The sequence below is a fragment of the Balearica regulorum genome, chromosome 5 (genome assembly GCF_011004875.1).
Source record: "Balearica regulorum gibbericeps isolate bBalReg1 chromosome 5, bBalReg1.pri, whole genome shotgun sequence".
Classification (NCBI taxonomy): Eukaryota; Metazoa; Chordata; class Aves; order Gruiformes; family Gruidae; genus Balearica; species Balearica regulorum.
The window spans coordinates 12,505,623-12,531,759 of NC_046188.1; the positions used below are offsets into that span (position 1 = coordinate 12,505,623).

At 50.7% G+C, this 26,137-nt stretch overlaps 1 protein-coding gene and 1 long non-coding RNA gene across 3 annotated transcripts; one reads left to right on the top strand and one right to left on the bottom strand.

Moving 5' to 3' along the window:
* Positions 1 to 12,593: 12,593 nt before the first annotated feature.
* On the bottom strand, positions 12,594 to 14,922 carry LOC142601986 (uncharacterized). The gene is made up of 3 exons (XR_012835559.1): positions 14,787 to 14,922; positions 13,396 to 13,492; positions 12,594 to 12,721 (listed from the first exon to the last, which is right to left on the bottom strand). It is a non-coding gene; the product is annotated as an uncharacterized LOC142601986 (long non-coding RNA).
* Positions 14,923 to 17,056: 2,134 nt separating this feature from the next.
* Positions 17,057 to 18,875, top strand: ANKRD9 (ankyrin repeat domain 9). 2 transcript variants are annotated; one of them, XM_075753518.1, is made up of 2 exons: positions 17,057 to 17,163; positions 17,620 to 18,875. In XM_075753518.1, exon 2 carries the CDS (start codon positions 17,689 to 17,691, stop codon positions 18,565 to 18,567), a length of 879 nt encoding a protein of 292 aa, XP_075609633.1. In that variant the 5' UTR covers positions 17,057 to 17,163; positions 17,620 to 17,688; the 3' UTR covers positions 18,568 to 18,875. The 2 variants fall into 2 exon arrangements, with proteins under 2 accessions (XP_075609633.1, XP_075609634.1); XM_075753519.1 differs by lacking the exon at positions 17,057 to 17,163 and adding an exon at positions 17,185 to 17,469.
* The last annotated feature ends 7,262 nt before the right edge of the window (positions 18,876 to 26,137 follow it).

The following is a 26,137-nucleotide window of genomic DNA, read 5'->3' on the forward strand; positions in this document are numbered from 1 at the left end:
AACATTTTACCCCCCCTCCAAGGCACTTGCAGAGGGAATGGGGGCCAGGGCCAGAGCCCACCCAGGCAGGGCCAGATTTTCCTCTTACCAGCTCAGCTGTTTCCACCTTCCCTTGGAAGACAGGCTCCCTCTTCCTCTCTTCCCAGACAGGCTGAGGGAAAGCCTGGGTGCCACCCTCTGGTTTAATGACAAAGGTACACTTGGGAGCAGGAGGGCACCAGCGAGCTCCTGGCCTGGGGGCAATGATGAAGGAGGATCCAGAACCTAGCCTTGCTATTCTTACCTTGGAATAGAACCTGGCCAGGGCTGGAGAATGGCTGGATCAGTCTCAACTTCATGCCTAGACCTTCTCAGCATGCGAACTGAGAGGCTGGAAGTACTTCTCATCACCTGCATCTGCTGGGGCCAGAGGATCAGGTAGGACTCGGCCGCACCAGCCAGGTTTTCAATGCACTGTGCATCAGTATTCACCACAAGGAACAGAAATGCCATGCCCTTGTCCATTTGTTGTTATGTCTGCTCCTCTATTCCTCCCCGCCATGAGTTTCCCTTGATACTGCAGACACAAAAGACTTTGCTTTCCAGCTCCCAGATAGCTGTTATCCAAACAGACAGCGTGAGACTGTCCTTTTCCAATAACCTCTGAGGTCTCTGCTGTTGCTCTGTAAAGGTGGAGGTGTTGGCCGAGAGCAGGCTGGGGTACCCATGGCTAGAAGATGAGAGGCTGGAGAGGAAGGTGATGTAGCCAGCTGATTGCTGGTTTGAGTGCTTGGTTCCTGGGTATGGCAGGGTGCTGAACGCCTAGGGGGGAATTATTATTATTATTATTATCATCATCATCATCATCATCATCATCACTACTGCTACTACTATTACTATTACTATTACTATTACTATTACTATTACTATTACTATTACTATTATTTAAAGCCAAATACATGAAATAAATGACCAATTTTACCTATATTTTTTCTTCTAGAAACCTGTGAGTTTTCTAGGCAAAACTTTTCTGAACATATTAAAATACAGGTATATCTCACATCTGCTCTGTTCTTGTCCTTTAGTGTGGTCATCTAGCACCCCATTGTAAAGCTCTGTTTCCAGAAGGTCATTCTATTATAAGGCTGCTTCAAACAGCTTAAAATTAGTTACAGATTTATAAACAATCACATATTTATGTAAGGGGAGGCATTTTTTTTTAATACACATTTAATAAGACACTCAGAATATGAACTGGGTATGGTTTGGCATTTTGTTCATTTTTATGGTGTTACTACCCATTTATTTTATGGGCTCTGGGGAGTGGAGGCTAAAATTGAGAGCTTATAAGAGGTTATAAAGGAAAAGAATGGACATATTTTTCATGGCAGTTTGAATAGCCAGGTTGGAAAATAAAAAATAAAAAAAAAAGAAAAAACCCCAGCAATGCTTTTCACTCACATCGTAGTCAACACTCTTCAGCCAAAGGCAGAAATAAAAAGACACACATAGAGCCTCTAGACTGGGCAGTACTTGCTCAGCCTGAGCTCAGCATCATTTTTTTCTCATCGGCTTTTCTCCGGAGTGCTCCACCGGCACGAGAGCTTTAACTGCAGCCCGAGGAGCGGAGGGCTGTGGCTGTGCCCACCTTAGGGACTGGGGCACCCCAAGCAGAGGCTGTGAACGGCCGGTAACTGCAGGGGCCCAAGCGGAAAGCCCCAAGACCTGAGTTGCCAGGGTACGTGGCACCATGAAACTCTGTATGTTTAAAGCATCACTCCTACCAATGTCTGTCAAAGCTGCGGGCACTCGGCACTGCTGTAAGTCTGATTTTCAGGGCTTCAGTGGGCGTCCAGAGAGTGAAGAAAATACATTTATGGGCCACCCATGGTCAAACACCGCAGAGGTGTGGACATATATTTGCAGAAACCAGGAGGTCCCTGTGACCAGAATGGACTGAGCACCCAGCGAGCCAAAAGCTCAAACTGCTTGTGTGCAGTTGGTTACCCATCTCACATGCATCACTTCTGGCCCCTGACGTTACAGCAAACTTCTTGAAAGGAGCGGAAGCAGCTGGTGAATAATTCATTGTGCACCCTCCCGGTTGTACCGCAGCCTCTCCGCTTGTTTGCAGGCAGGGTTATCTGTACCACTGCGAGCCATTCCCCTGACGCTGCTGGAAACAAAGGCTCCCTTTTTGCGGCTGTTTATGCAAAGGACACAGAGAGAGATGCAAGAGGAGCTGGGGAAAAGCAGTGGTCGGAGATGCCACCCAGCAAGGTCCCTCCTCAGGGAGCAGAGGTACCTCCAAGCAAGGAGGGCTTGGGACTCACAGCCATGTCCCAGGTCTATCTGCTGGCCCTGTTCCCCTCACCACCAAGCCTTCTCCCAGCTTACTGAGGATAGCGACCCATCCTCCCATATCAGAAAGACTACTTCTCAACTTGGGAATGGAACTGAAGTTAGGAAAATTAAAGAATTATGAAAATTGAAGAATAAGCAAATTAATTAGCACGGTGGGGGAAGAAGATTCCAGGAACATTTTGGAGGGTGAAGAGCAGGGCTGGGCACTGCAGGACGTAACGGTACAAGGACAGGCTCCCAGCAGAAGCTGAGGCTGTGCTGAAAAGTTGAGCAGAAGCATGGTGCCTCTTTGGAATGTCCTACCACTTGGGTACGTACTGCTACCCTTTATCTGGAGTTTGGTGGCACAGAGCAGTTCTGGGCGATGTGGCAACAGGAGCACTAGCTCCAGGGAATGCTTTTTGGGGAAATGCTCCAAGCGGGGACGAGCCATTCCCCAGGACAGGGCTGCCAGTCAGGATAACCATGCTGCTTGTCCTGTGCTGAGGACGCCCAGCCATCATCTCACCTCCAGCTCATCCTGAACTGGTGGAAAGTTATTATCCTTACTGCACCTCCCAGGCCATGACTCACACATCTACCAGTCAGTGACACCTTACTATATTTTTTTGCCATCACTTGCAGTGCTTTAGAGGTTGCCAGAGGCCAGCTCAGGGAATGTTTCTCCAACATGTCTTTAGATGTAATTTAAAAAGGACTCTTTTATTAGCTGGCCATCCCAATTAGCCTGTAGCACAGAGGCTGGGGGAGGTTTTGCAAGTGTTTTTTTACAAGATCGCAGCAAAAAGCTGTTTCCTCTGACATCCAAGAAGTTTCCTGCAGGAGCGAGTCGGGCACAGCCACAACTCCACATGGAGGGTCACGGGCTCCATCTCCAGGCATGGCTGCTTCGGGCAGGGGGCGAGTGGAGGTGGGCACGCAGCCTCGCAGCTCTCCCCCCATCCTGAGCCCGTTCCCCCACGAAAGGCCGGGGGAACAGCCCATTTTCAGGCCCCCGCCGCCGGCCAGTGCCGCTCTTTGTGAGCTGCACAGATGCAGTGGGAGGGAGAATATTGGTCGAGTCCTGACAGACCTTATGCTAATTCAGCAAAGAGAATTTTAGACCATAGACGGGCCCTTAATCAAGTGGGAGAGACAGCAGCGAACACGATGTTTAATTATGGGAAAGAAAAACGAAGTCTTTTACCCTGCATTTGGCGTTCTCCCAACACAGAGTTAATTGTTAGGAGGGTATATTAGAAGGCAATGAAGGAGAAGATTGAAAACCCTGATCACGCCAAGGTCCTGAAAATGCTGAATTTATTGAATTTCACATGAGAAAACACAGGCTGTGCCACGCTGAGGGCTGTGCCAGCAGCCAGCTAAGAGCTCAGGGAGTCTGTGTGTGCATGTTAGAGGGGGACAAAGCACCCCAACCGCTTTGTGAGCCCCTGCCAACTGCTGGCCAAGCCCCACTGCATCCCTAAAATGGGGCAGGTCAAGATACCGGGGTAGATGGCCCTGAAGCACGGGCAGACCTCGGTGCAGGTGATGCACAAGGTCAGCACGTTCTCCAGAGCTCCATTTTCCTTCGGAAAAGGATCTAACCAGGTAAAGCTGGAAAGGATATTTCAGCTGTGATCTCTGTGTAATACATTCAGCTACATTTGCCTAAATTTGGCAAGAATCTGCAGCAACAGCGAGGCCGAACCGCTTCAGGAAGCGCTGGCACAGATGCCGACGAGAGCATGAGAGCCATGGGGCTGGAGGAGGGGGCGCTACGAGAACAGACAATCCACAAAAAGCTTCCCCAAAAAAACCTCCCCGCCTCCAGCAGTTTGATACTTCAGCACGTCCTTGGGCTGCGGTGTGGCTTTAGCATCCCTCAGCACGTTTCCCCATGCACTCTCCCAGTCCTCCCTTGAAACACATAAACTTTTAGCCCCGTTTTTGTTCATGTCTGGTCACAGGTGAAGGCAAAACTGCGGCTGGAGCTGACCTGTGGATTTAGTTGTTATACCATGATCCTTGGCCTAACACATGTCCCTGGAAAACTCTTCCAGTTGGGTCCCGGGAAGAAAAAAAATGCCAATAATTCCCAATTCCTTCATGCTATAACAACCCCACCTGTGTTTGCTGAAGTCCGTAGAATTGACTCCAGATTTTAGCAGAGCAGGCTGCTTTTTTTCTGCCCTTTATTTATTTTTTTTAAACATGAAAATCTACACTGATAAATGAAATCCTGCTCACATTATACCTGCAGTAGCTGTAGATGTACTGCAGGGGGTAACCTTTGGCTGCTGATACACTTGCTGCTGCAGCAAGGCAAGTGGAACAAGTCAGCTTTGGCGGAGATGAAACTCCACCAGGAGCCCTGGTGATTTATACTGTGGTCCAAATTTAATTACAGCAAGATTCTGTTTTTCCTCGTTTTAAATAACTTAGGAAAATGAGCCCTAAAAATAAAAATAAAATAATACATTTTAAAAAAAGACAGTCAGAATCTGACATTTGGGGTAGGGTACCTAAAATTATTATTTTGCTTTTCTCAGATTGCATGATTTTTGTGCTTGACCAATGTCACCAGAGATACCCAAATCGAACACCTGAATCTGCCTCACAGACACACAGCCAGACCGTCACTGCAGAGGGGGAAGTCCAGCAGCAAATGTTATTTTCTAGCTCTTAATGAAGTACAGTAAACCAGAGAGAACCTAAAAGGCTCATGTACAGAGCAACACACTCCTCGCGCCGGCAGTCAAGGAGACCTCCCAGTTCAGAGAGCACTGAGCCCACACTGAGCTTTGAAGTGAACTTCAGCAGCTTTGCTGGGAGTTAAGCTAAATGCTGAGCCAGGTCCCAAGCAGCTGCTCTGGGCAGCCATCAGAGGCTGCGCATCCCTCACGGCCGGCCCGAGGATGCTGCACGCACCTCCTGAGACGGGGAGCTAAGTCAGGACAGGGCAACACCAAGGATCTGTTCATTGATGGAGATCTCAAGGTGAAATTCTGCTGAGATGAGAAAATAATAAAAAAGATTGACGGCAGGTCCATCCCCAGCAGCCAAAGGTAGTCTGGTTTTGGCTTTGATTTATCAGGAGTCTGACCCGGCTAGCCAGCAGCAGCAAGCACTAGCCAGGCCGTGTTACACGGCTGGCGGCAGGCAGGAGCTCTGCTGCCCGTGCCAGCGCAGGACCAGCCAGGCAGAGTGGGGCCAGTGGCCACCAGACCCACCGAGGGGTGAGACCCAGGAGCTCCGGCTCAGCCCCGCAGCGCTCAGCTCTGCCTGTCTCATGCTTGCAGTCTCTACCGCTCGTGACACAGCTTTTAGGTAAATAATAAAGTTGGGCTCTTTTTTTAATGAGTCAAGAATTAATCTCTTAACCAAAACATCTAATATGCTGTTAAAAAATGGATTTAAACACTTCCCACTGTTTTTATAACACTTGGTCCTCTCTGTTGGATTTTTTTTTCGGTGAAGCAATTTTTCCCGTTAAGCGGTACAAACATTTTCTTCTGAGGGGCTCTTTGAGGAAGGGGCTGGCTGATCATTTGCAAGAGTGCTGTTCCCCGGGGCCGTTTCCAGCGCTGCTTGGTAATGCTCCAGGAGACCTGGCAATAATTCACCCCCAAGCTGTGCACGCCCTCAGTCACATTGGATTTTCAAGAAACATGTCAGCGTCTTACCGCGCACCAGGAGCCCGATGCCCGGGCTAGCAGGAGGAATGTGTGAGCCCACACCTACGGGCAGGTCACACAAGTGGAAATGAAGGTTAGAAAAGTGCCAAGACCAGACAGCAGTGAAACGCGGGCGAGCAGATTCCTCCTTTTGCAAGGACTGATTTGAATCATTTGCCTTTAGTCTGCAGCAACAACCATGCCTCAGATTCCTGGTGTCCTACCAACGCAAGCGTCCTCCGAGAAACCCGGGGAGACCTCTGGATGTAAGGAAGAAGGAAAGGTCTCAAGACAGCATGGACTCATCAGGGCAAAAGCAGTGAGACAAAACCAGGCCTCACTGCAAAAGTAAGGGGGAAAATAAATTTAAAAACTTTAAAAAAAAAAAAATCTCAGAACAAAGCCACCTCATCTACAACACTTTTAAAATGGAAGTCAGACTGAAGATTGAAAGACCGGCTTGCTCAGGAAGCACATTTTCCTGTTCCCTGTACAACAACCAGAGGGTGGTTTCAATTCATCAGTGGCTGAGCTGTTGCACACTACAACTCACTGATGAATGAGCTACGTTAAAAACAATGGACCTTTATCCTCTTGGTAGCTCAGCTTCTCCAGTGCCTCTCAAATGTTTGTTTATAAGTAGGAAATGACTAACAGGCCTTTGCAGAACCGAAGGCTGTTGAGGCTCCAGCTTTGGGAAGTTGTCACGGCGTCAGGCAGATGGAGCTGGGGGAGCCCCGTGAGAGCAGGGGCTGGGAGGCAGCAGAGCAGCGTGGATGCAGCTCCATCCTCACCACTGCAGGTGACTCAAGGAGTTCAGCTCCTGGCGTCTGGTTCAGCCTACCCGAGCCCCAAAAGCAAGCCTGAATGTCGCATCCACTGCTCTGAACTCACCTCACCTCTCCCCACACAGCCATCCTTACACTCCTGCTAAAAAAATCCAGCCCTCAGATACACTTAGTGTTTGAGAGCACAGATCAAGTATCAGAGAACCAGTCCCATCTTCCCCAGATGACAAAAAGCTGGAAGCGGCAGCACCAAGAAGGCTTGCCTTGCCTTTACATCTCCACAGGCTCTCAACTCTGAAATGATGGTACTAAACCAGCAGCTATCCTTGGCTTGCTTCCAGGGACCACTGCAGTGGGCTACCAGCTGCAGTGGGCTACCAGCTGCAGTGGGCTCATGCCACCACCCCATGTTCCTTCCATGAAGCCCCAGCCCTCCTCAGAGGGAGCATCCAGCTTACCCCAAATGCTTGCAGTGGCATAGCCACTGCAACACACCAGAGACTGAAAACCTGGAAACTCACCTCTGATGTAGGACAAACTACAACCCACACAGCAAAACCTTGTCTTACTCACCAAGAACAGCCCAGACACAGACCAGCAGCTCCAGTAGCCCAGGGATGCCAGCAGTAACTTAAGAAAAGCTGCTTTTATTCTATACAAGCAAGCAAAGACCTTGAACTCTTATCAGGCACTTATCACCAGGACAACAGAGAGAGGTGCTTGAACCCTGGCCAAAATGTTTTTCTTTCTGCTCCACAGAACACATGAATTGCAAGAGCAGCCTGTCTCCAGGAGTACTTGTGCCTCAGACACAGCAGCAAGTTTTCCAGGGTGAACTGAAACGAAATCTTATGTTTTCTGTGGCCTAAACCCAATCACAAGTATAAGGGATCTCACCATTTAAAAAACCCCAACCCAAGGGCATTACCTCTCCCCAGCACAGGCATTACTCCAAGACTTACATCTCTTTATCACACTACTCTGATATATTAGCCCAGTCCCACTTTCCTCAGTAGTTTAAGCTGAAACACCTGGCTGTAAACTAGGACACAGGCACTTCTTATTTTGTCATCCCTGGTCTGGGGACAGAAGAGTGGGGCTAAAGGCTGGCAGCAACAAAGCAGAGGTGTGAATAGGGGAGCCTATTTTGTCTGTCTCCTGCAACACTTCTTAGCGTGAGCTATAAAACTCGAGAAAGTTTCATTATTTGTACACATTTCCAGCTCCTGGAGCTGTAACTTGCCATGCATAGACTTTTCCTCCTGCTTGTGTTACCTGCCTTCCTATTGGATTTAGTAAAAATTCCCATTTTATTGAAATGAAATTCCCACCTGCATTCTTGGGTGCTTCAGGAGATGCTGCCGTACCAGCTCCAGGTGAGCTGCCAAACAAGAGCCCATCAAATGACCCTTGTCTGTGACGGAGCATGTTGGTGTGCACGGGGTACGCAGACGGGCTGCGTGGCCGGCGTGGAAACCAGCCCTGCCCAGCCTCCATGGCGTGCCATGCTCTGCAGCCCCAGAAGCACCGGGCTCTGGGAAAACATCTGAAGAAGCCCAAGACCTTGCCCAAGCATGCTTCACACCTTTCTGCAATAAAAAACCCATGTGCACTCCAAACACATTGCTCACGTCAACAGTGGGTGCTGCCCCAGCCCCACCGTGGGCAGCCCCGCTGCCGAGACGGAAGGCGATGGTGAGCCCGGTGAGCCCGTTCCAGTCCCAGCATCTGAGCAGGGCTGCAGGAGAGGTATGGGGAGCAGAGCCAAGGTGGAGCAGCCCACTTGGGACCCTTGTGCTCATCCCGCACGGCTCAGGCGGTGGCAGGGAGCAAGCCGACCTTTCTGCCATCCTTAGCAGCTGGGCTCGGGTGTTTCTCAGCCTCACTATTTATACCAGCCTCACTATTTATACCTGGCTTGTTTTTGTCAGGCTTCTCATCTCCCCATTACCTTACATCATCTTTTTAGCCCTTTTTTTATTTCTGTTTACTGGGCTGGAGGCACAGTGGAAAGTGAAGATTGTCACACCATACCAGCAACATCTGGAAACATCAGCCCTCCCATTTCACTAAAATGCTTGTACAGGAGCAAGGGGAAATCCTGGCAAGGGGAGCTGCACTATAATCCCCCAGCCACTTACTAAGCCATGAAAAAGCCGTACTAATGGACAAATCTGATCAGGCAGTTACAATAATTTCAGTGCAAAAGATACGCTTCCAGATGGAGAACAGCGTAAAATTATACTAGTGCCGAATCCTGCAGGTAAAAGGCATTGCCACCCTGATTTTAGGTGGCTTTATACGCACAAAATTATCTTCTCGCCTCTACGTAGAGGATAGCTACTGAGTTAGAGAAAGGAAAAGCAAACTGAAAAACCCTACTGTGAACTTTCTATGGTCTAACCTCCTGATTACACTCGGATTTGAAAATTTCATTAGAAAATAATTACAGAGAAACCGGAAATATTACAGAGGCCTCATCACCAGACCCAGGAGGTTTTCTTGGCAGCAGAGCAGTTTCAGGCAGCACTAGAAGACTTCTTTTTTTTTTTTTTTTTTTTTCCAAAAGAAAAGGGAAAGACAGACTCTTTCTAAACACCACTTTGCAGCAAAAAAGGCTTTTGACTGATAATCCAATCCTTTTCAGGAAAAAAAATGGGTTTCCTATTGGGATGTACGGGACAGATGAACATCTGCCTGTTGAAGTGGCAGTTGCTGTTAGAGTTGACTGCTGTAACGCAGCCGCTTACCACTGAAGGAAGTTCATGACAGAGCTGCCCTCTTTCCTCATCCCTGTTTGTTATTTCAACAGATCCAGTGGCAGCCAAGAGCAGAGAGAATGAACAAATGGGAATAAAAATAAATCCTCAAAGACATCCAAAGCATTAGGCAAATTTTGGGGTTTTTTTAATCTTTCTGTTTGGCCTTATATCTATTGTGTTTTACGATTCAAATGGCAGAGGGATTTATACAGTAAAACCAGACCAAACACAACCCTTGGGTAAGCATTAGACTATATGTACCTGCTTCTAAAGAAAAGTGAGGTGGCTGCTTTGCTTTTCCTTAGGTAGGCGGAATTTGCCCTGCGATGAGCTACGAGGTCAGAACAGTTTCACTCTGAACAGTGGGGTCTGAACAGCCACGCATGCCACCAAAATTAAATATACACTAATCACATGTGAACTCAAATTATTTAGGCCCAATGGTTGAATAGGTCGTTTCTGAGTCGCAGAGCCCTGCTCACATCCCAGCTATAAATGCCTTAGGGGAAAAAAAGGATGATCTCCACGGTGATGCTGCTGCAGTGGGAAGATGTCTCTCTGCCTTGCTCTGAAGAGGCTCCATCCCCCCAGACCTCATCTAGAGAAAGGGATCTACACAGCCCTGACACGTACAGCCTGCTCCAGAAACCGGGAGCCTGTGAAGACGCGGCTCACACTATGTTCCTACGCATCCCTTGGCTTTATGCAGAGCCATCTCGGCATCCCCGGCAGCATCCCCTGGAATGAGGGTGCTGCTGCATCAGCAGTCCTGGGGCCCTACAGCCCGGAGAACCACAGGCTTCATTCAAGCCAATTATAGCACGTTATAAATAGAGGATCCTGCTTGTTTTGGAACCTGCAAATAACAAGCAGAAGGTTCTGCTTCTGCAAATAGCCCGGGGAGCTGGTAAGGCCAGGCTCATGTCAGCTGGCCTGAGAAGTGCTGAGGTTAAAATGACACCACCGGGGAGCAAGGAGGTGTCCCCCACTGTGGCCAGAAGCTGGGGTAGGCAAGCTTGGACGCCGATCATCAGTGGAGTCAGGTCCTGCTTTAGCAAAGCCCTTATCCTACTTAGCTGCAGGAAAACGGAGCTTTCATCCTACACCTTCCTCGAGTTTTTTAAGTCAGCAAACTTTAATAATCACAGATACACTTTTCTAGACAAACAGATGCTTTTATAGCGATTTTAGGCACATTCACAATATACAATACAAAATCAGGCAACTCATTGGTTCACTCCCTATTCTGAGGAAGCCAGAGGGAAACAAATTCACACTGAATTCAATCAGGCATTTGCTCAGAGCAATTCCCAATGGGGAAGGCATACCATTCTCTAATTGTAAAGCACTGCATCATTTTTCTAACCTTTGAATATTATTGATTTCTTTTTTTTTCAGGTGTGGGGAGAGAAATGCCAGGCGTGATGTCAGCAGGCAGCAGTACACGGCACAACTGCTGTTTCCAAAAGTGGAGCACTGAATGCCAACCGAAGCACCGGCTGGAGATTGCATGGTAAGACACAAGCTACGCTGTGCGTATTTGGGGCAAGGGAGGCGAGGGTTTGACCCCTCGAGCCCTTGGGGTTTGCTCTGCCAAGGCCAGGTTGCTGTATCATTCTGATAAGGGTAATCCTGTTAGGCAAGCACATCAAACAAATAGTCATTCCCGACTCCAAACCTTGTCTAGGCAAATCTAACCCCGGGTTAAAAACGTGCTGAGTGCGCAGTCCTGTGGCACAGCATGCTAGGGGCCGAGCGAGGGATATGTGGGGTCTTCTGTGCCCCAGGATCCCAGCGTGGGCACTCCCTGAGGCTCGGGCTAATGCCTGGAAGCACCTAAAAATTGTAACAGAATAAGTTCCCCCTCTTTCCCCTTCACTTCTTGTGTAGAAGAGGACAGATGACTCTTATGTCAGGCTGTTTTGCTTCTATATTTATGTCCTGCCTTAGGCTCACAATGTTCAGCTCAGATGCAATCCAGTCTGGTCGTATTAATACATCTGGGAAAATATTTTTAACAACCAACATCAAGCTGAAGGCCAAAATAATCCACGGGTGCCAGGAGCTCTCTGACCCCTGCCTCTCACTTGCTTATGAAACAGAAAGGCTCCCCAAATGGTACTTTCTTGTCTTTTAAGGGACAAACACACTTTTCAGCTTCTCCCTGTAACATACTGGATCAAATTTAATCTCTGCTGCTGCTCTGGGAGCTTCTCTAGGCTTCCAAAAGGATGAATGTGGCTCATTTATTACAGGTGCCAAAATCAAGGCTTAATGAGGGGTGGCCTGCAAACCTAGCCAAAATAAAGAGGACGCTGATGATAGCCTGTGACCATTTCTGAGGGCTTGTGAGACAGCTGCAGCTGAAGGACCTTATCACCTTGCTGCCCACGTCACTTCTGCCAGACCACTTTTCTCTGTCAAGGAACCAGAATGAAAAACAAATTTCAAAGCCTTAAAAATTGGGTTATCCCACCAGTGGATACTGACCGCCTCAACAGATGTGTGACATCAGCTGAGCCATTTATTCAGCCTCCCATCAGCCGGGACTGACGTTTGACAGCGGTCAACCTTCACGTTACGTACTTCCTCCAGAGCTGGTGGAGAGATTTCCTTTCCAAAATGAAGTGTTTCGGAGCTTCGCTTGGGCTCCCAAGCATCATTTGGGATGCAGATTTTTGGAAGGGTGTCACATTCGCTCAGCAGCAGCCAGGAAACAAGAGTAACAAAAGAAGACTTGTTCACTTTGCTGTTTCCAAAGCAGATTTTCTTTCCTGCTGTGGGTCAGGATGGAGCTGACCCTGTAACACAGCAGAGAAAACAAAGCAGCCAGGGTTATGGGCAGCTCAGGCTCAATGTGAAATGATGATTCATACAAATTTAGACAAGTAGAGAGCGAGTGTAATACAAAAGAAGACAGGAGGAAGAAGAGGTGGGCACTGAGCAAGACAGTGTGGGGGTGAGTGGTGAGAACAGGGTTCAGGGCCATGACTCCTTCCCTGGACAGAGTGATATTGTCTGATGGTTTCAGCAAGGGAGCCAGGAGCAATGCCCCAACCCCGACCACCGCTGACTCTCTGTGGCATCTTTAGTGATCTTGTTTCTCAAATAAAAATATTTTCCCACTTCCCAGGAAAACTTCTCTGTCTTTTTTCCAAAGCTATTTGAGATTCTGAAATGAAAGGACAGAGTGATTTGTAACAGCCACTTGCCAATATGCCCTCCTGAAAAATGGAGATGGGCAAAACAGGCACACAAAAGGCATGTATGTGATGGATGTTACAGACTCGGAGGTGGGTGTGGGAGGGGGGGTGCTTTCCTCTCCACATCTGACGTGCAACAGACATCCATGGTGAGATGCCCTCACCACCACATGGGGAGGGGACGTGCCCTCCTCCTTCTCAGGGAGGGAAAGGACAGTCCTTGGGCTGCCCTCCTAGCCCTGCCGCCTGCTTTCTGGCTGGGTGCTCTGGAGAGGATAGAAATAAAGGGTGAGCACCTCAGGTGGGGAACCAGCAACAGCAAAAGAAACGAAACTGAAAGGTTTCTGGAGAAAATCTACAGCTTCCACGAGGTGTCAGCAACAGCTATTATTCACCACAGCAAAACAGAGGTGCCTGGGGCTGCCATCCGCCTCTTTGCCTGGCATGTCCTCACCAAAGGAGAACAAGCCCCGTCTGGTGACTGCCAGCAGCTCTGCCTTCTCGTCTCCTCACAGGCCAGCACTGGGCGACCAGCCTCTGTCCCCTGTCTGACACAGCAGAGCAGAGGGGTCCCCACGCAGAGCCAGGACCCCAAGGACCAAACCGATATATTTGCATATTATCCCTGACCTAAAGAGCTCACCGGCTAAAGCAGGATGGTTGAAGTGGCGTTACTGCACCCCTTCTGCAGACGGGATGCTGGTGGCACAGCGAGAATAAACTGGAGGTCAACGACGTACCTGCGGTGGAAGGGGGACATACCGCGTGGATATTCCAGCCCAGCGCCCCTACTGCAAACCCCTGACTCTCCTTACTCTTTACTTCTCTCTGAAGACATTTAATTTTAGTTAAACAGGACATTAGGCGTTTCTATGCAACTTGTTGACAAAGATGCAAGAAGCTTAAAGCCAAGTGGCAGCTCTGCTGCTCCAGCCCACCACGGGTCTGGGGCTGTTCGAACTCTGCTGACCTTTGGTCCTGAGCCTGCTTTTGAGAGAGGAGACTGGCAGATGTTCAGAGTCAAACCCATGCAAAAAATCCTTGCAAAGGCTGGAGTAAAACCCGTATCTTTCAGCCTTTTTCAAAAATGACGGATGTACTCTTTGGCCATCTTTCGTCTCATCCTCAAAACCAGCAGTAAACATTAACCATGGTCAGTGTGCTCACTGATACTGCCTATTTTCATATCGCTTTTAATTACACCCACAGTCACGTCCATTAAGTCAGTATGATCCTGCCCTCAATTTAATGAAAACCTCCGGAAACAAATGACGTCTGCTACGAGAAACGGCAGAACTTTTCCCTTCATTCCATTACGTGGCTGGGTTTCCGTAGCGTTAAGCAGGTTTTAGTTGGTCACTGGCTGGAGAAACCAAAGGATCAACATCCTGGAGGAGGGTGAATTAAAAAATAGCTCTGAGAGGACACGTCACATTACTCAGATGCGGTCGCACCGACGGAGTAATCTTCGTCATGTGCCAAGGAGCCTGTGATAAGCCCTCTCATAGTCAGATCAGTAATAAGATCAGTTACTTAATTCAAAGTGATTAAAACTAGGCTGGACTGCAAACAAACAAGTCATGTCTGTGGGTCTGCACATAAAATACGTATCACAAAATTAAAACCTTTCTGGGCTATTGTGTTTTGTCAGTAGAGCTGGGCAAGCTATAAACGATTTTGGCGGCAAGTGTAATACTTCTCCAGTGCAGCCCACAAACAGGCTGCCTTTCCTCCAGGCAGGCTCCTGCTTCCAAGGTCTGTGACAAACACACTTTGCACGCAGGGGCCAGCCTCTGGGTTACCCACTGCCTGCACGGCCGCGAGGGCTCCGTGTGCTCTGGCCTATTTTTAAGGCAGTGCTGCGGCCCGCAGCACCCTGGTTGTAGCTGGTTCCCTCACCTCCATAGGAGAGCTTGGCCTGAGAAGAACGGTCCCGCTTCCACCCCAAATACATTAATGTCCTATGCAAAAGCCATTTTGGCTTTGTGACTACGCTAATCCCCTCCCTTTGGGCTCCGACACCACTTGGCTTACCCAGGCATGTGTGGAAGATAAGTAGAACGGGGTGGGCAACCTGGCTTGTCACCACGCTGGACTTCCAAATTGATGGAAATCTGTGGCAACGTGCTGGCGGCAGCAGGGAAAGGATTTGGGATTCCTGGTCGGGCAGGGCTGTCTCCCGGAGCAGGCAGCACGCAGAGATGTGGCGGGTACCGCTGCCATCAGCGATGGGCGGCGAAGCACGGGGGGGTCAGGCTGCGCCGGATACAAAGGGCTATAAAATTAGCTATTTTTAAACCATATCTTTTGATCCTGCGCTTTGGTACAAATTATCCCTTGCCTGCAGTAACAGGATGTGACTGACAGGTGAGTGCCCCGGCGACAGCAGGCAGTGGTGGAAGCAGTTACCTTTAATGAGTTTTCATCTGGAATCAGACACGACTGGTGAAAGAGGATTTTCCATGCTGCGGCTGACATCCAAGACACCAGGAGCTGCGGTGGATCCACGGGGATCCTCGGATGACGAATCGCACTGACAAATGCTGGACGTAATTCTCCCTGGCAAAGCAGCTCAGCACACGTTATTTTGATTTCTCTTCCCTCAGGTGTGGTCACGGAGTTTCGAAGCGTGACAGCGGTGTGCAATGGCCTGCCTGGCTCGCCCACCCGCCTGCATCCCCTTGCACGGGCACCTGGGTTTTGGTGTGAGCATCGCGTGGCAGGGAAGAAGTTACAAAGCAAACCGAGCACAGTTTAAGCATTGTTTCCCTGGCTGAATGGCGGTTCAGAAGAGGCACAACAAAGGGAGCGGTTGTTCCTTGCCAGCTTCGTTCTCGTCAGGCTCAAGGGGAGGGTTGGCAGCGTGCCATGGGCTCCCTCCCTGCCGCCCCGACCAGCTTCACAGAGATGGCTGCAAGGAAGTGGGGTGTTTCAGCACATGCCTGGCGATCCCCCCCGGTGCACACGCACGTTGTGCTGGGACGTGGAAAGCGTCGCCCATTCCAGCAGCGATCAGAAGCTGCGCTCCTGTGCTGGCAAGGGGAAGGCTGGAGAACCCCAAGGATGGAGAAACCAGAGTTATTGGCCATGAACCCAACAGCAACCGGCATCGCCCGCCTGCAGAGGGTCTGATCACACCTTTCTGACCAGGAGGGCGATGGCTGCAAGAGGGGTAGATACTGGGGGTCAAACAGACAGTGCAAAAGAGGGAAATGCTCTAAACCCGCTTGGGAGAGGATAAGGATGGAGCAATTCCCAGGATGCGCTGTTAGTAAGGAGGCCTTGTGAGAGAGCAGATCCCAGTAACAACAGCACTTGCTTTACCAGTGCGTGGCTGTTACCTGTACGCACACATTTTGGGGCCAAGGGACTGCAGGCGACCAAGGGAGGGAGTCCCTGGTGCAGGCCTGCTGGCAGCACCAGGCTCACCCCACGCCACGACCATCTCCTCACTCTGCTGTAGCCAAGACCTGACGGGTGACAGCCAGCAGGAAGGGCATCAGGCAAATGTCACCATCCAGGAGACAAGCGAGAGCCACGAGTTTTTCAGCAGGCACATGTGCGCACACGCGTGTGAGCCCGCAGCTGGCACCGGCTGAAGGGCAGTGCCAGCCCCCGGCCAGAGCCACCCGCGGGGGTGGCAGGGGGAGACTGAGATCTGCCGTGGGCCAGGCTGGGCCCTGCCAGGGCAGGCGGGGAGGAGTGACGCCGTGTGCCCGGGGCAGGCGGGAGGAGTGACGCCGTGTGCCCGGGGCAGGCGGGAGGAGTGACACCGGTGTGCCCGGGGCACTGCGTGTCCGCAGCCTCCTACTCCCAGCAGCCCGGGTGTCCCAAAGCCCCTGTGCGCGGGTCTCGCTGTGGCCCAGACGCCGCGCTCCCAGGACCCCATGTGTGCGGGTCCCTGTGTGCGCCGGAGCCCACAGACTCAGGACCCCATGCCCCGCGACCCTACGCTCCCTGCCCCCCATATGCCCAGGGCCCCACGTGCCCCTGACCCCGTGCGCCCTGGACTCCATCCCCCAGGACCCCATGCCCCCGGGCCCCATGCCTCCAGCCCCCACAGCCCCGAACCCCCGGGCCCCCCGGCAGTCCCCGCCCCGCCCCCGCCGGGACTCCGCGCCGGCAGCCAAGTTTCTTGGAACTTTGCCTCCTGTGACGCACACGATGGTGCAGGGCCCCGTCCTCCCGGCGCAGCCAATGGGCGCCCGGGGGAGCCGGGGCGGCCGCCAATCGGCGGCGGCTGGACAGTTCCCCGGTCCTGACCGACCTTCACCGCCCGGGGCGGGGGGGGCGGGGGGGGCGGGGGGGGGTGGGGATAAAAGGGCCCCGCGGCGCCGCGCCGCGCTCCCGCCTCCCCCCCCGCCCCTCCACTGCGGCTGCGGCGGCCACGGGCAGCGGCGCCAGCGGAGAGGTGAGCGCCGGGCGGCCGGCGGGGGCGGGACGGAGCCGGGAGGCCGGGTACCGCCGGGCACCGCCGGGCGGGGGGAAGTCCCGTGCACCGGGAGCGGCGGGTTGCCGTGCGGCGGGGGCCGGGAGGGGTTCCCGTGCACCGGGACACGGACGCCCTGTGCACTGAGTGGAGGCCGTTCCCGTGCACCGGCGATATGTGCGTCCCGTGCACCGGGGGGAGGGAGCTGCAGCGTACCGGGGATATGGGCGTCCTGCGCACCGAGGGGAGGCGGTTACCGTGCACCGGGTTCCTTTGCACCGGCGATATGTGCGTCCCCTGCACCGGGGGTGTTGCCCGCTGCGGCGGGGCCACCGCGGCTCGCTGCCCCTCCCTCCCCCGGCGGCGGTAGGGGTGAGGAGGCGGACGCACCCGGGGAGCCGCGGCCGCACGGTGCTGACCGCCCTTCTGCTCCCGCAGGTCCGGGCCCGATGCGGTCTCTGTGCGCCGGGGTGGGAGGCAGCCCCCGGCGGAGCCCACCCGCCCGCCATGCCCTGGAGCGTCCGGTGGGTCGGCGGCCGCGGCGCCCAGTCCCAGAAGCAGTGCAAGAAATCCTCCTTCGCCTTCTACCAGGCGGTGAGGGACCTGCTGCCCGTCTGGTTCCTGGAGGACATGCGGACCATGGAGGTCTTCCACTGGGAGGATGGCGGCAAGGTGAGCGTGTACTCACCCTCGGAGGCCCTGCTCTACGCGCTGGTGCATGACCACCAGCCCTACGCTCAGCACCTGCTGACGAAGTTCCCCCAGAGCGCGCTGGCTGTGCCCAGCCAGAGCTTCAGCTGCTGCCAGTCCTCTGCCCCTCACCTGGCCATGGCCGTCCGCTACAATCGGGTCCGTGTTCTCTTCCGAATCCTCAAGGCCATCCAAGCCTTCCCGCCGAGCGACAGAGCCGGCCACCTGGACCGCCAGGGCTGCAGCCGCGTGGAGGGTGGCAAGACGGCCTTGCATGTGGCCTGCGAACTGGTGCGACCCGAGTGCTTACTCCTGCTGCTCGGGCATGGCGCGTCGCCCTGCTTGCAGGACAGTGCTGGGAATACTCCCCTCGACACCTTGCTGCAGCAGATTTCCCACACGCCGGCAGCTAACATGCGTGCCAAGCTCCTCTGCCTCGACTGCCTCTTCTTCTTCGTGCCTCAGGACCTCCAGTTCACAATGAAACAGCAACTGTTGGACAACCGGCAGCGGTGGCAGGACCTCCTAGGGGAGAACAGGTTCCAATGCCTGCTGGGCTTAGCTCCCCCGTCGCTGTTTGTTGGAGCCATGCGTGTCTTGATCAGGACCATTTCACCTGAGCATTTCCCAGAGGCTCTGGACAATCTGCCTCTGCCTCATTTTCTAAAGCCTTTGGACTTGAAACTGGAGAGCTAGAGGGGTGGCATGAGAGCCTCCCGCTCACCTGACAGAAATAGACTGCTAAAACTGTGTTGGTATACGAAGCTGCTAATGTGGCAGCCAAGTATCTGTTTTAATTAGAACTGTATTTTTTAAAAGAATTGTATCTGGCACTTTACAATATATTTTATTTAAAGATCCCTGCAGTGAGGTGAGGTCTGCACTGCATTTTATAAAAACGTTGTGGCATGTACAAATGAGGGTATGTGGGAGAATATATTTGTAAATACATCTAAATAAACCAGTGGCAGATGTGATCAAAATACAAACTGAGCAAGTGAAAAGCCTGAGGTGGCATGTGCCTTGAGAAAGTGTGCATGGGGTGGGGGAGTAGCTTTTCGTTAGGATTTCCCTGTTACATAAGCCTCGCAGTCCTGGAACAGGATGACTCCTTTTTTACAGCTCTCCTAATACATCTTGGCAGGGATGTGGGGTTTTTTTTAAAGGCACAGATGAAAACTTCCTCATCTTGTACACAAGACCAAAGAGAAGCCAGATACAATTAAAACTTCCCTAAACAAGGCTGGCAGGGATGTGCAGCTGAAGAAAATGTATTTCTAAAATACACATAAATAACAGTTGGTCTCTGTTCCTCTTGGAGAGCCAAGGTGTCAGGCAGAGGAGGGCAGGAACATGCACATCTCTCTGCCCAAAGATGTTCCTGCCCTGGCAGGAGGCAGGGATGCACCCTGCAGCCCCTCTGATTGCTGCAGGGAGAGGAGGGTAGGGCAGAGCAGGAGGGCCAGCCTTGTGCCCAACCTCTGCTATACCCACAGGGATTTATGTAGGTATGGCAAGACCAAGACCCTAGAGCAGTTTTTTTCTGGTGGATTCTGGTCTCCCCACTGCCAGTCTCCAGTGGGATGTGATAGCTTCGGTTCAGCCAAGTGCTGTGGCAGTCTTAGTGTCTACTCTGGGTACCAGAGGAGTAGCTTAGATATGCAGTCTTGCCGCCCCCCACTATCCCTCTTCTGAGATGCTCTAAGGTACATAAAACATCTTCACAGCTGCTCCATGTCAAAAAGCCCTTTAGGGGTAATAGCCTGCCTCCAACACTTGTGTTTAGACACATCAAAGTCCTGAGCAAAGGGTACAGCTTCAGTTCTTTGCTCTGCAACCTTTAGTCTACAGCATTCTGGGCAGTCACACTGCTTACTTCCCTGTAAAAAACTGGCACTGCCCCTGCCTGCTCTGCAGGGAGCGAGCTGCACTGGCTCCACCAGCCTTGCAATGGTAGAAACCTCCTGGGCCACAGCGCTGCAGCTTTGCCTCTGTTCTTGGAAGTCGTCAGTGAAACTGTAGGGTTTTGTTTCAGTGACTAAATTTGTAGCCAGGGAATCGTTTGCCACTTGAACTATTTCAGCTCTGTTGTTCCCTTTGGGGTCATCAAGGAACTGGTGCGCTCAGAGAGAAGAGGCCATGTTAAAAGCACAAACTTCTTTATTTGTGAATTAATTTTTGGTTAGGGGAAAAAAAAAACAAACCCACAGTATGAGGCACTATAAGCTGTTCATACTTCAGCAGAATAGAGTGGTATTTCATCTAAAATAATCTCCCTACTGCATGCACAATAAAAGATAAGCCATACTACTGAAATTTGAGATGCAACAGAAAGATTGCTATTCTTAGACTGATGGCACTGAAAATGTTTCCTAGAAGAGCAAATGTTCCTTTTTCCCAAGAAACCAAGCTGAATTGTGCTCAAATAATTACCATGGGAAATTTAGGTCCCTTGCTAGAAAGCACAGAACAACTCTAACTGTTCTCTTCAGCTACCTTGTTGATACTAAAAATACAGAAATCCACAGACCTAATCCCTCACTTTTAGCCACTTAATAAAAAAAAAAATAAAAGTCTATGTTGCTAAATTCTTTATTTGAGTACATTTTCCCCATTGCTTCTGTAATAAGCATGTGGAAGCATGTTCCAAAACAGATGAGAAGCAGTTGGGTCTAACTTGCACATGGAAAAATGTCTTGAGGTGGCAGAGACAGAGCTGGGGGTGGGAGGAAAGGTTTATCAGCCTTGCTGGCAAAGGCATAATGAAATTCAGCAGTGAGATTCAGTTGAACTGAGTGCTGGAAGATGCTCCAGTTCCCAAGCTGTGAGGGTAATTACACATTGGAACAACATGACAGGCTGGGCAGGACATCCTACACCTTAAAATGTGCCCGTTAACGAGAAAAGAATCCAAGGCCAAAGCTGCCCCTGTGATTCCCTACAGCCCTTCCACCAGCAGCAGAATTACCTCCAGTAATTCACCGCAGCAAACACAAAGGGTCCCCTCAACATGCTGCGATGGGTCCGAAGTCAGCTAACCGCTGTGCCCCTCCTGTTACCCTAGGACAGAAGTCAAGCCTATTGCCAAGCCCGTGCTGGGGTCACTCTGCTGAAGGTTGCTGACAGACCTCGTTACGTATGGCTCGTTGATATGTTTGGGATGCTTAATCTGGAGAGGCCGAGAGGAACTGTGGGCAAACTACACCAGTAACTACACAGATCACTCACCCAGCTGGGTCCAGGCTTGTTTTTCAAACAGCGTCATGGCTTGGAAAAAGGCTGGGGCGTCTCGGCTTTGGGAACAGAAGTCCTTTGTTTATAGACCAAGCCATAGTGGCATCAGCTTTCCTCAGACTGACTTGCCAGCATGTCTCTGTCCTCCGCCACCTTTGGAGCACAGCGGAGCGCAGGCTCCACAGCCCGTTCAGTTCTCCGTCTCTTGGCAAAGGCTACCAGCAAAAATGCCAATTAGTGCCAGTTGCAACACCATTGGCAAACTTAATAAAGCAAACACGGACAGCCATTATGTCTCTGCCGAGGAGGACTGCCAGTGCTAGAGTCAGGGAGCTGGCCACAAAGCTGGGGGAAAGAAGATTCACCAAGCCCTAACACCATGGGAGCACAGGGGTAAGGATATATACTTAAAAGCTTCTGTCTTACCTGCACAGGTTAATCTAGTCACACAAGGCAAGTTACCCCTCTGTAGGAAATGCTTTCAAAAGCATATAAGGCAATATATAGGGCCAGCATTCCTGAAAAGCATAGTTACAGCCAGTTCCTCTAAAAAAACTACTTTCTGTCATGAAACAGTGATGAAATAGAGTATTTCCCATGTGTTGCTCAAGCACTTTCAAAACAAAATATTCATATAATACCCACCTTTTAGTACAAAGTAATTTATTTTCTGTGACAGGTAAAAAAGGCCTGAAACACTTTCATTTGGAAAGGAAGAGGAGAGAGGAAGTATTTGGCTACTTTCATTTTTTACTCTCTGCAATTGACCCCTCTCTGCAGCTCCCTTCAGTATTGCAGGAGTTACAAAGTTTAGCCTGTCTGGAGTCTGCTGAAGGAGCTGAAGTCTACTGTAATTTTGAGTAACTCATGTAAAAGATGCATTTGGGATCTTCAACACTCTTCTTTTACCCAAAAATATTAAGTAGTTAAAGAATTTAAAGTGACGTGAACACAAAACTAGGTGGTTTAAGTGGTCTAAAAAATCCCTTACTATAACATTTGTCTTGGTCTTGCTCTCTGACGTACTGTCCTGCTGTAAAAGCTGCATTCTTGCTCTTACCATGGTCACAGCCTGGCACGAGCATTGCCAGAGGTGGACACCTTAAATTTAGCAGAAGATGCAGGTATTAAGTGCACTTGAAATTCACTCCCTTTGTGAAGATGCATAGATACGGAACATCAAGCCTAACATCAGCTGAGGACTCAGCACTGCACAAAGAATATCTGCTGCAAATAGGTAAAGGTTTCATACAGCTTCAGAGGGAGAGGAAGAAGGCTGTTAATGAACAGGTTCCTCCGTGTGGACAACTCTTGCAGACTAAACCAAACAGGCAGGCACTAAGTAAAGGAGAAAAGGAAGCAGGAAACCACTGAGAGCAAGACCTGGCCGGAGAGGAGGCCTTGGCTATAGGTATGGCTGCAATTATAGGCTGGTTTGAAAATGAAGTTGAAAATAGCAAGGACAGCAATCCAGCACAGAGGCGTGGAAAAACAGACTAGAAACAGGCCAGGGTGCCAGGTTTGTTTCCTAATCCCTATTTGTCGTATGTCTGGTGTTCAAGTCATATGGGTTTTTGACTTGCAATATAACAAATCTATTGACATCAGCAGATCATTGTGCATTGCATCACTCTGCCTTCAGAGCAATGTTCCCAACTAGACCAACAAAGCAGCCATGCCATGTCCTTAATATTTAAACAGCACTGTAAATCCTTGCAAACCAACTTTTGTGAAACCTATGTTAATAACAGTATCTCCATCACTGGTTGGTGTCAGCAGCCGTCTGAGGTTAGATCACCATCAATTCCCAGCCTAGCTTCAGTGGTCTCTCCTCAACCTACAATGTGTGAAAAAGAAACTGCCTATTACTTGCTCAGACCACATCAAACTGTCCTCTGTTATGATGCCCAAGAATCACATGTATGGTGTTGCAAGGCTGCTGCTTGCACTGATTTACTCCTGCTCTTTCCACCAAGCAGGTACACGTGCATGTGTAGCACAAGAACAGAAGGAGCAGAACTCTCTTGCAAAAACATAAGTCATCAGTCATAGCAGAAAACAGAAATACAGTTTGCAAAAACAGCACTCCCTCACTGCTGCTAAATGAAATGAATCCAAGTTGAGCTGGGATAAAAAGTTTCCCCCTACTTGCCCTGATGACCTCTGAAAGGAACGGTATCTCTTGCCCAGTGCTTTACTTGATAAATTGAAAGACCACATAAATCAACAAAGCAAATCTTCAGAAGCCTCAAACAATGAGAAACTCATCACCTTTAGGAATTATTGCTAAAGTCAGAAGAGTCTAGTCATCTAGGCTAAACTGTGTATGACACAGGTCAGCAATTCCCGTGTTGGGCCTATCACATCTGATTGATTTGCAGCATCTGCTTTAAGTCCAACCTTATTTTATGGATTTCTAAACAGTGGAGCATTCAAGGCTGTCTGAGGAACTTGAGGCTGAGCCAAGCAAAGATCCCATCCAGATGACCTCAATCTCTCATCTGTCCCTAAACCACAAAACATCCCCTGCCATCAATCCCGCCTCCTTCTTCTGTAGGAAAAATTAATCACTTCCTAATGCAAATGCGAGAATTGACTAGAATGGATCTGAGTCAGCACGGAGGGAGGCAGAAACCCACTTCCAAGAAGCAGAGAAGGCAGAAAGGGGCTTTGGTCTGTCCCACGCTTGGGCTGCAGCTCTGCGAGCAAGCCCTTCCCTTAGGCTCCTCTGCAGAGAGCAATGGAAGGAGGCCAAGGGAAGAGAGAGAGGCTTCCAGGCATTTGGCTGCACGCCTCAGCCAGGACAGGGAGCAGCTTCCAGCTCCGAGGAGGACAGCACCCTCCCGCCGCTCGGCTCCCTGATTCCTGCCCCACTCACGACCAGCGCCCCGGCTCCTCTCCCGCAGCCTCACGGCTTTGAGGGCAAATTGCCTGTGCTCCCACCTCCCGCTCACACACCAGTGACCGGGCAGCGTCCGCAGACCCTGACTCCGTTTGGAAGACTGGGCAGCCCCATCTTTTCTGTCAGCCAACAGAGCTCCCCTGCCCAAAAATTGTCCCTCTGCTCCTTTGTTCCAGCCCCAGCAGTAATTACTGTTTTGATGTAAGGGTGGGGTTTTGGCATCATGCTCTTAATATTCAGGCTTTATTTTATAATCATTAGGGTTCTTCTTTTTAATAGGCAAGTAAATTATAGTAAACACATTATACTGCATCACATTCATATTTTTAATGTGGTGTCATTTCCCTGACAATGTTTGAGGCAGCATTTTAGAGCAAAGCCTAAAAGGATAAGTAATTTCTAACTCACAGTAAGAGAGAAAATGAAGTCCCTTGAGGAGCTGAGTTTTTGAACGTCCTTTCCTCCAAAACCATCTGCTAGTGCTCTCCCGCTCTCTCCCACTCCTGCGATAAGGAAAGCTATCGATGGTTAGTGACTCAAAGTGACAAGACAGAAGGATGCAGCCTCTCCAACTGATTTCAGTCCTGTGTTAATGACATGCACAGACAGGGCTATGGCCAAAGCCAGGCTGAACTAGTAATGGAAGTGACCTGAGCGACTGCTTGTCCACCGGTTCTGTGAGAGGGGCACATTGCTTCTTTCACTTATAACGCATCCGCAGGCTGGTGCAGCAGGAGGGATGCTGGGCCCTTAGGGACCACAGAGCTTAGGAAAACTACCGAGAGCGCCGTAGGGCCATGGCCATCCAACAAGAGCCATCACAGAGCTCCCAGCACAAGTGAGGGGAAACACACGCCAGCAGGAAGAGCGTGGCACTCCCTCAGGTTTGCCTCCTCCTTCAGATGGCCAAGGTTTGACTCAGCTTTGCTGCCACCTCATCTCTCCTGCCAATAGCAGCACCAGGGCTGTGGTTAGACCGAGATCGCCCTGGCAGAAAAACACCTTCTGAGACAGCCCTGAGGTAAGAGTTGCCAGGAGGACAGACCAGGTGAGTCACTCACTGAGTCACTCATTAGGTAGAGTATTTTGAAGGATAAAACCAGATTGTTTCCTTCCAAGTGAAACACCAGCTGCACAGCTAAGGTAGTGCACATATTGCCCAGGTTGCCTTCCCTATGGAGAACACTGGCTGTGGTGTTGGAGCTCTGTACAACATGCTGGCCAGAGATGGCCAGTTCACATCCAGCAACATCATCTCAACCTTCCTGATAGGTCAGCCAGCTACCACCCCATAAGCCAGGGCCATGGTACCAAGCTCTAGGTGAACACCTCCAGATGTATCTCTTCATAACCCTTTGCTCCAGCCAGTCTGATTTCTTGGGAGACTATGGCTTCTCCTGAGGGTCATCACCCCAGACTGAGTGTGCAGTGGGAGACACTCCACCCTCCATTGCTTCTCTGAGGAATAAAGCCTTCTCCCTCAGCTCAGCTTGTCCTGAGACTTGCCTGCCACTGGCCCCTTCCAGCACTGCTTGCACCCCTGCTCTTGGGGTGCAGGGGGAAGCACGCTACCAGCATGGTGATGGGCAAAAAGCATGGCCAGATCCAAGCTATCCTTCACTGTTGAAGAGACTTAGTAAATCCTGGCTCCCCAGTGAGATCAGACCCCTGGGGATGCACAGAGTAGGAGGCACCTGAGGGTTGGGGAGGACAGCATGGCCAGGCAGGCAGTGGTGCCCAGCACCACCACATTTGTTTCACGAATGCTGTGAGAACTTGAGGTCCTAATTCTTTGGTACCACATGGTATCAGATATGCTTATGTACGTGCTTAGATATGCCTAGCAACAATATGCCTATAGTACTGATGTGTTGCCCACATGATGAACAGCCAACTGACATCACATCTCCTCCCCTTACCAGTTTAGAGATACATAGAGCAGTTACAATCCCAGCTTCTGAGCTGGAGCTTCTCAAGTGATACCAGCAAATACTCTTATCACCAGAGGTCTCTGGCTCAGTATTGCCCTGTGGTGGCCACAGCAGTGGCCTTTAACTCCTCAAGTCTCTCAGGCACTCACTCAACACAAGCCAGCTAGCAGCAGACCTTGTCCTGCAATGGTCCAAGCCG

Excerpts from the sequence above, each read along its gene's own strand:
- ANKRD9 (XM_075753518.1), top strand. The coding sequence starts at position 17,689 with ATGCCCTGGAGCGTCCGGTGGGTCGGCGGCCGCGGCGCCCAGTCCCAG.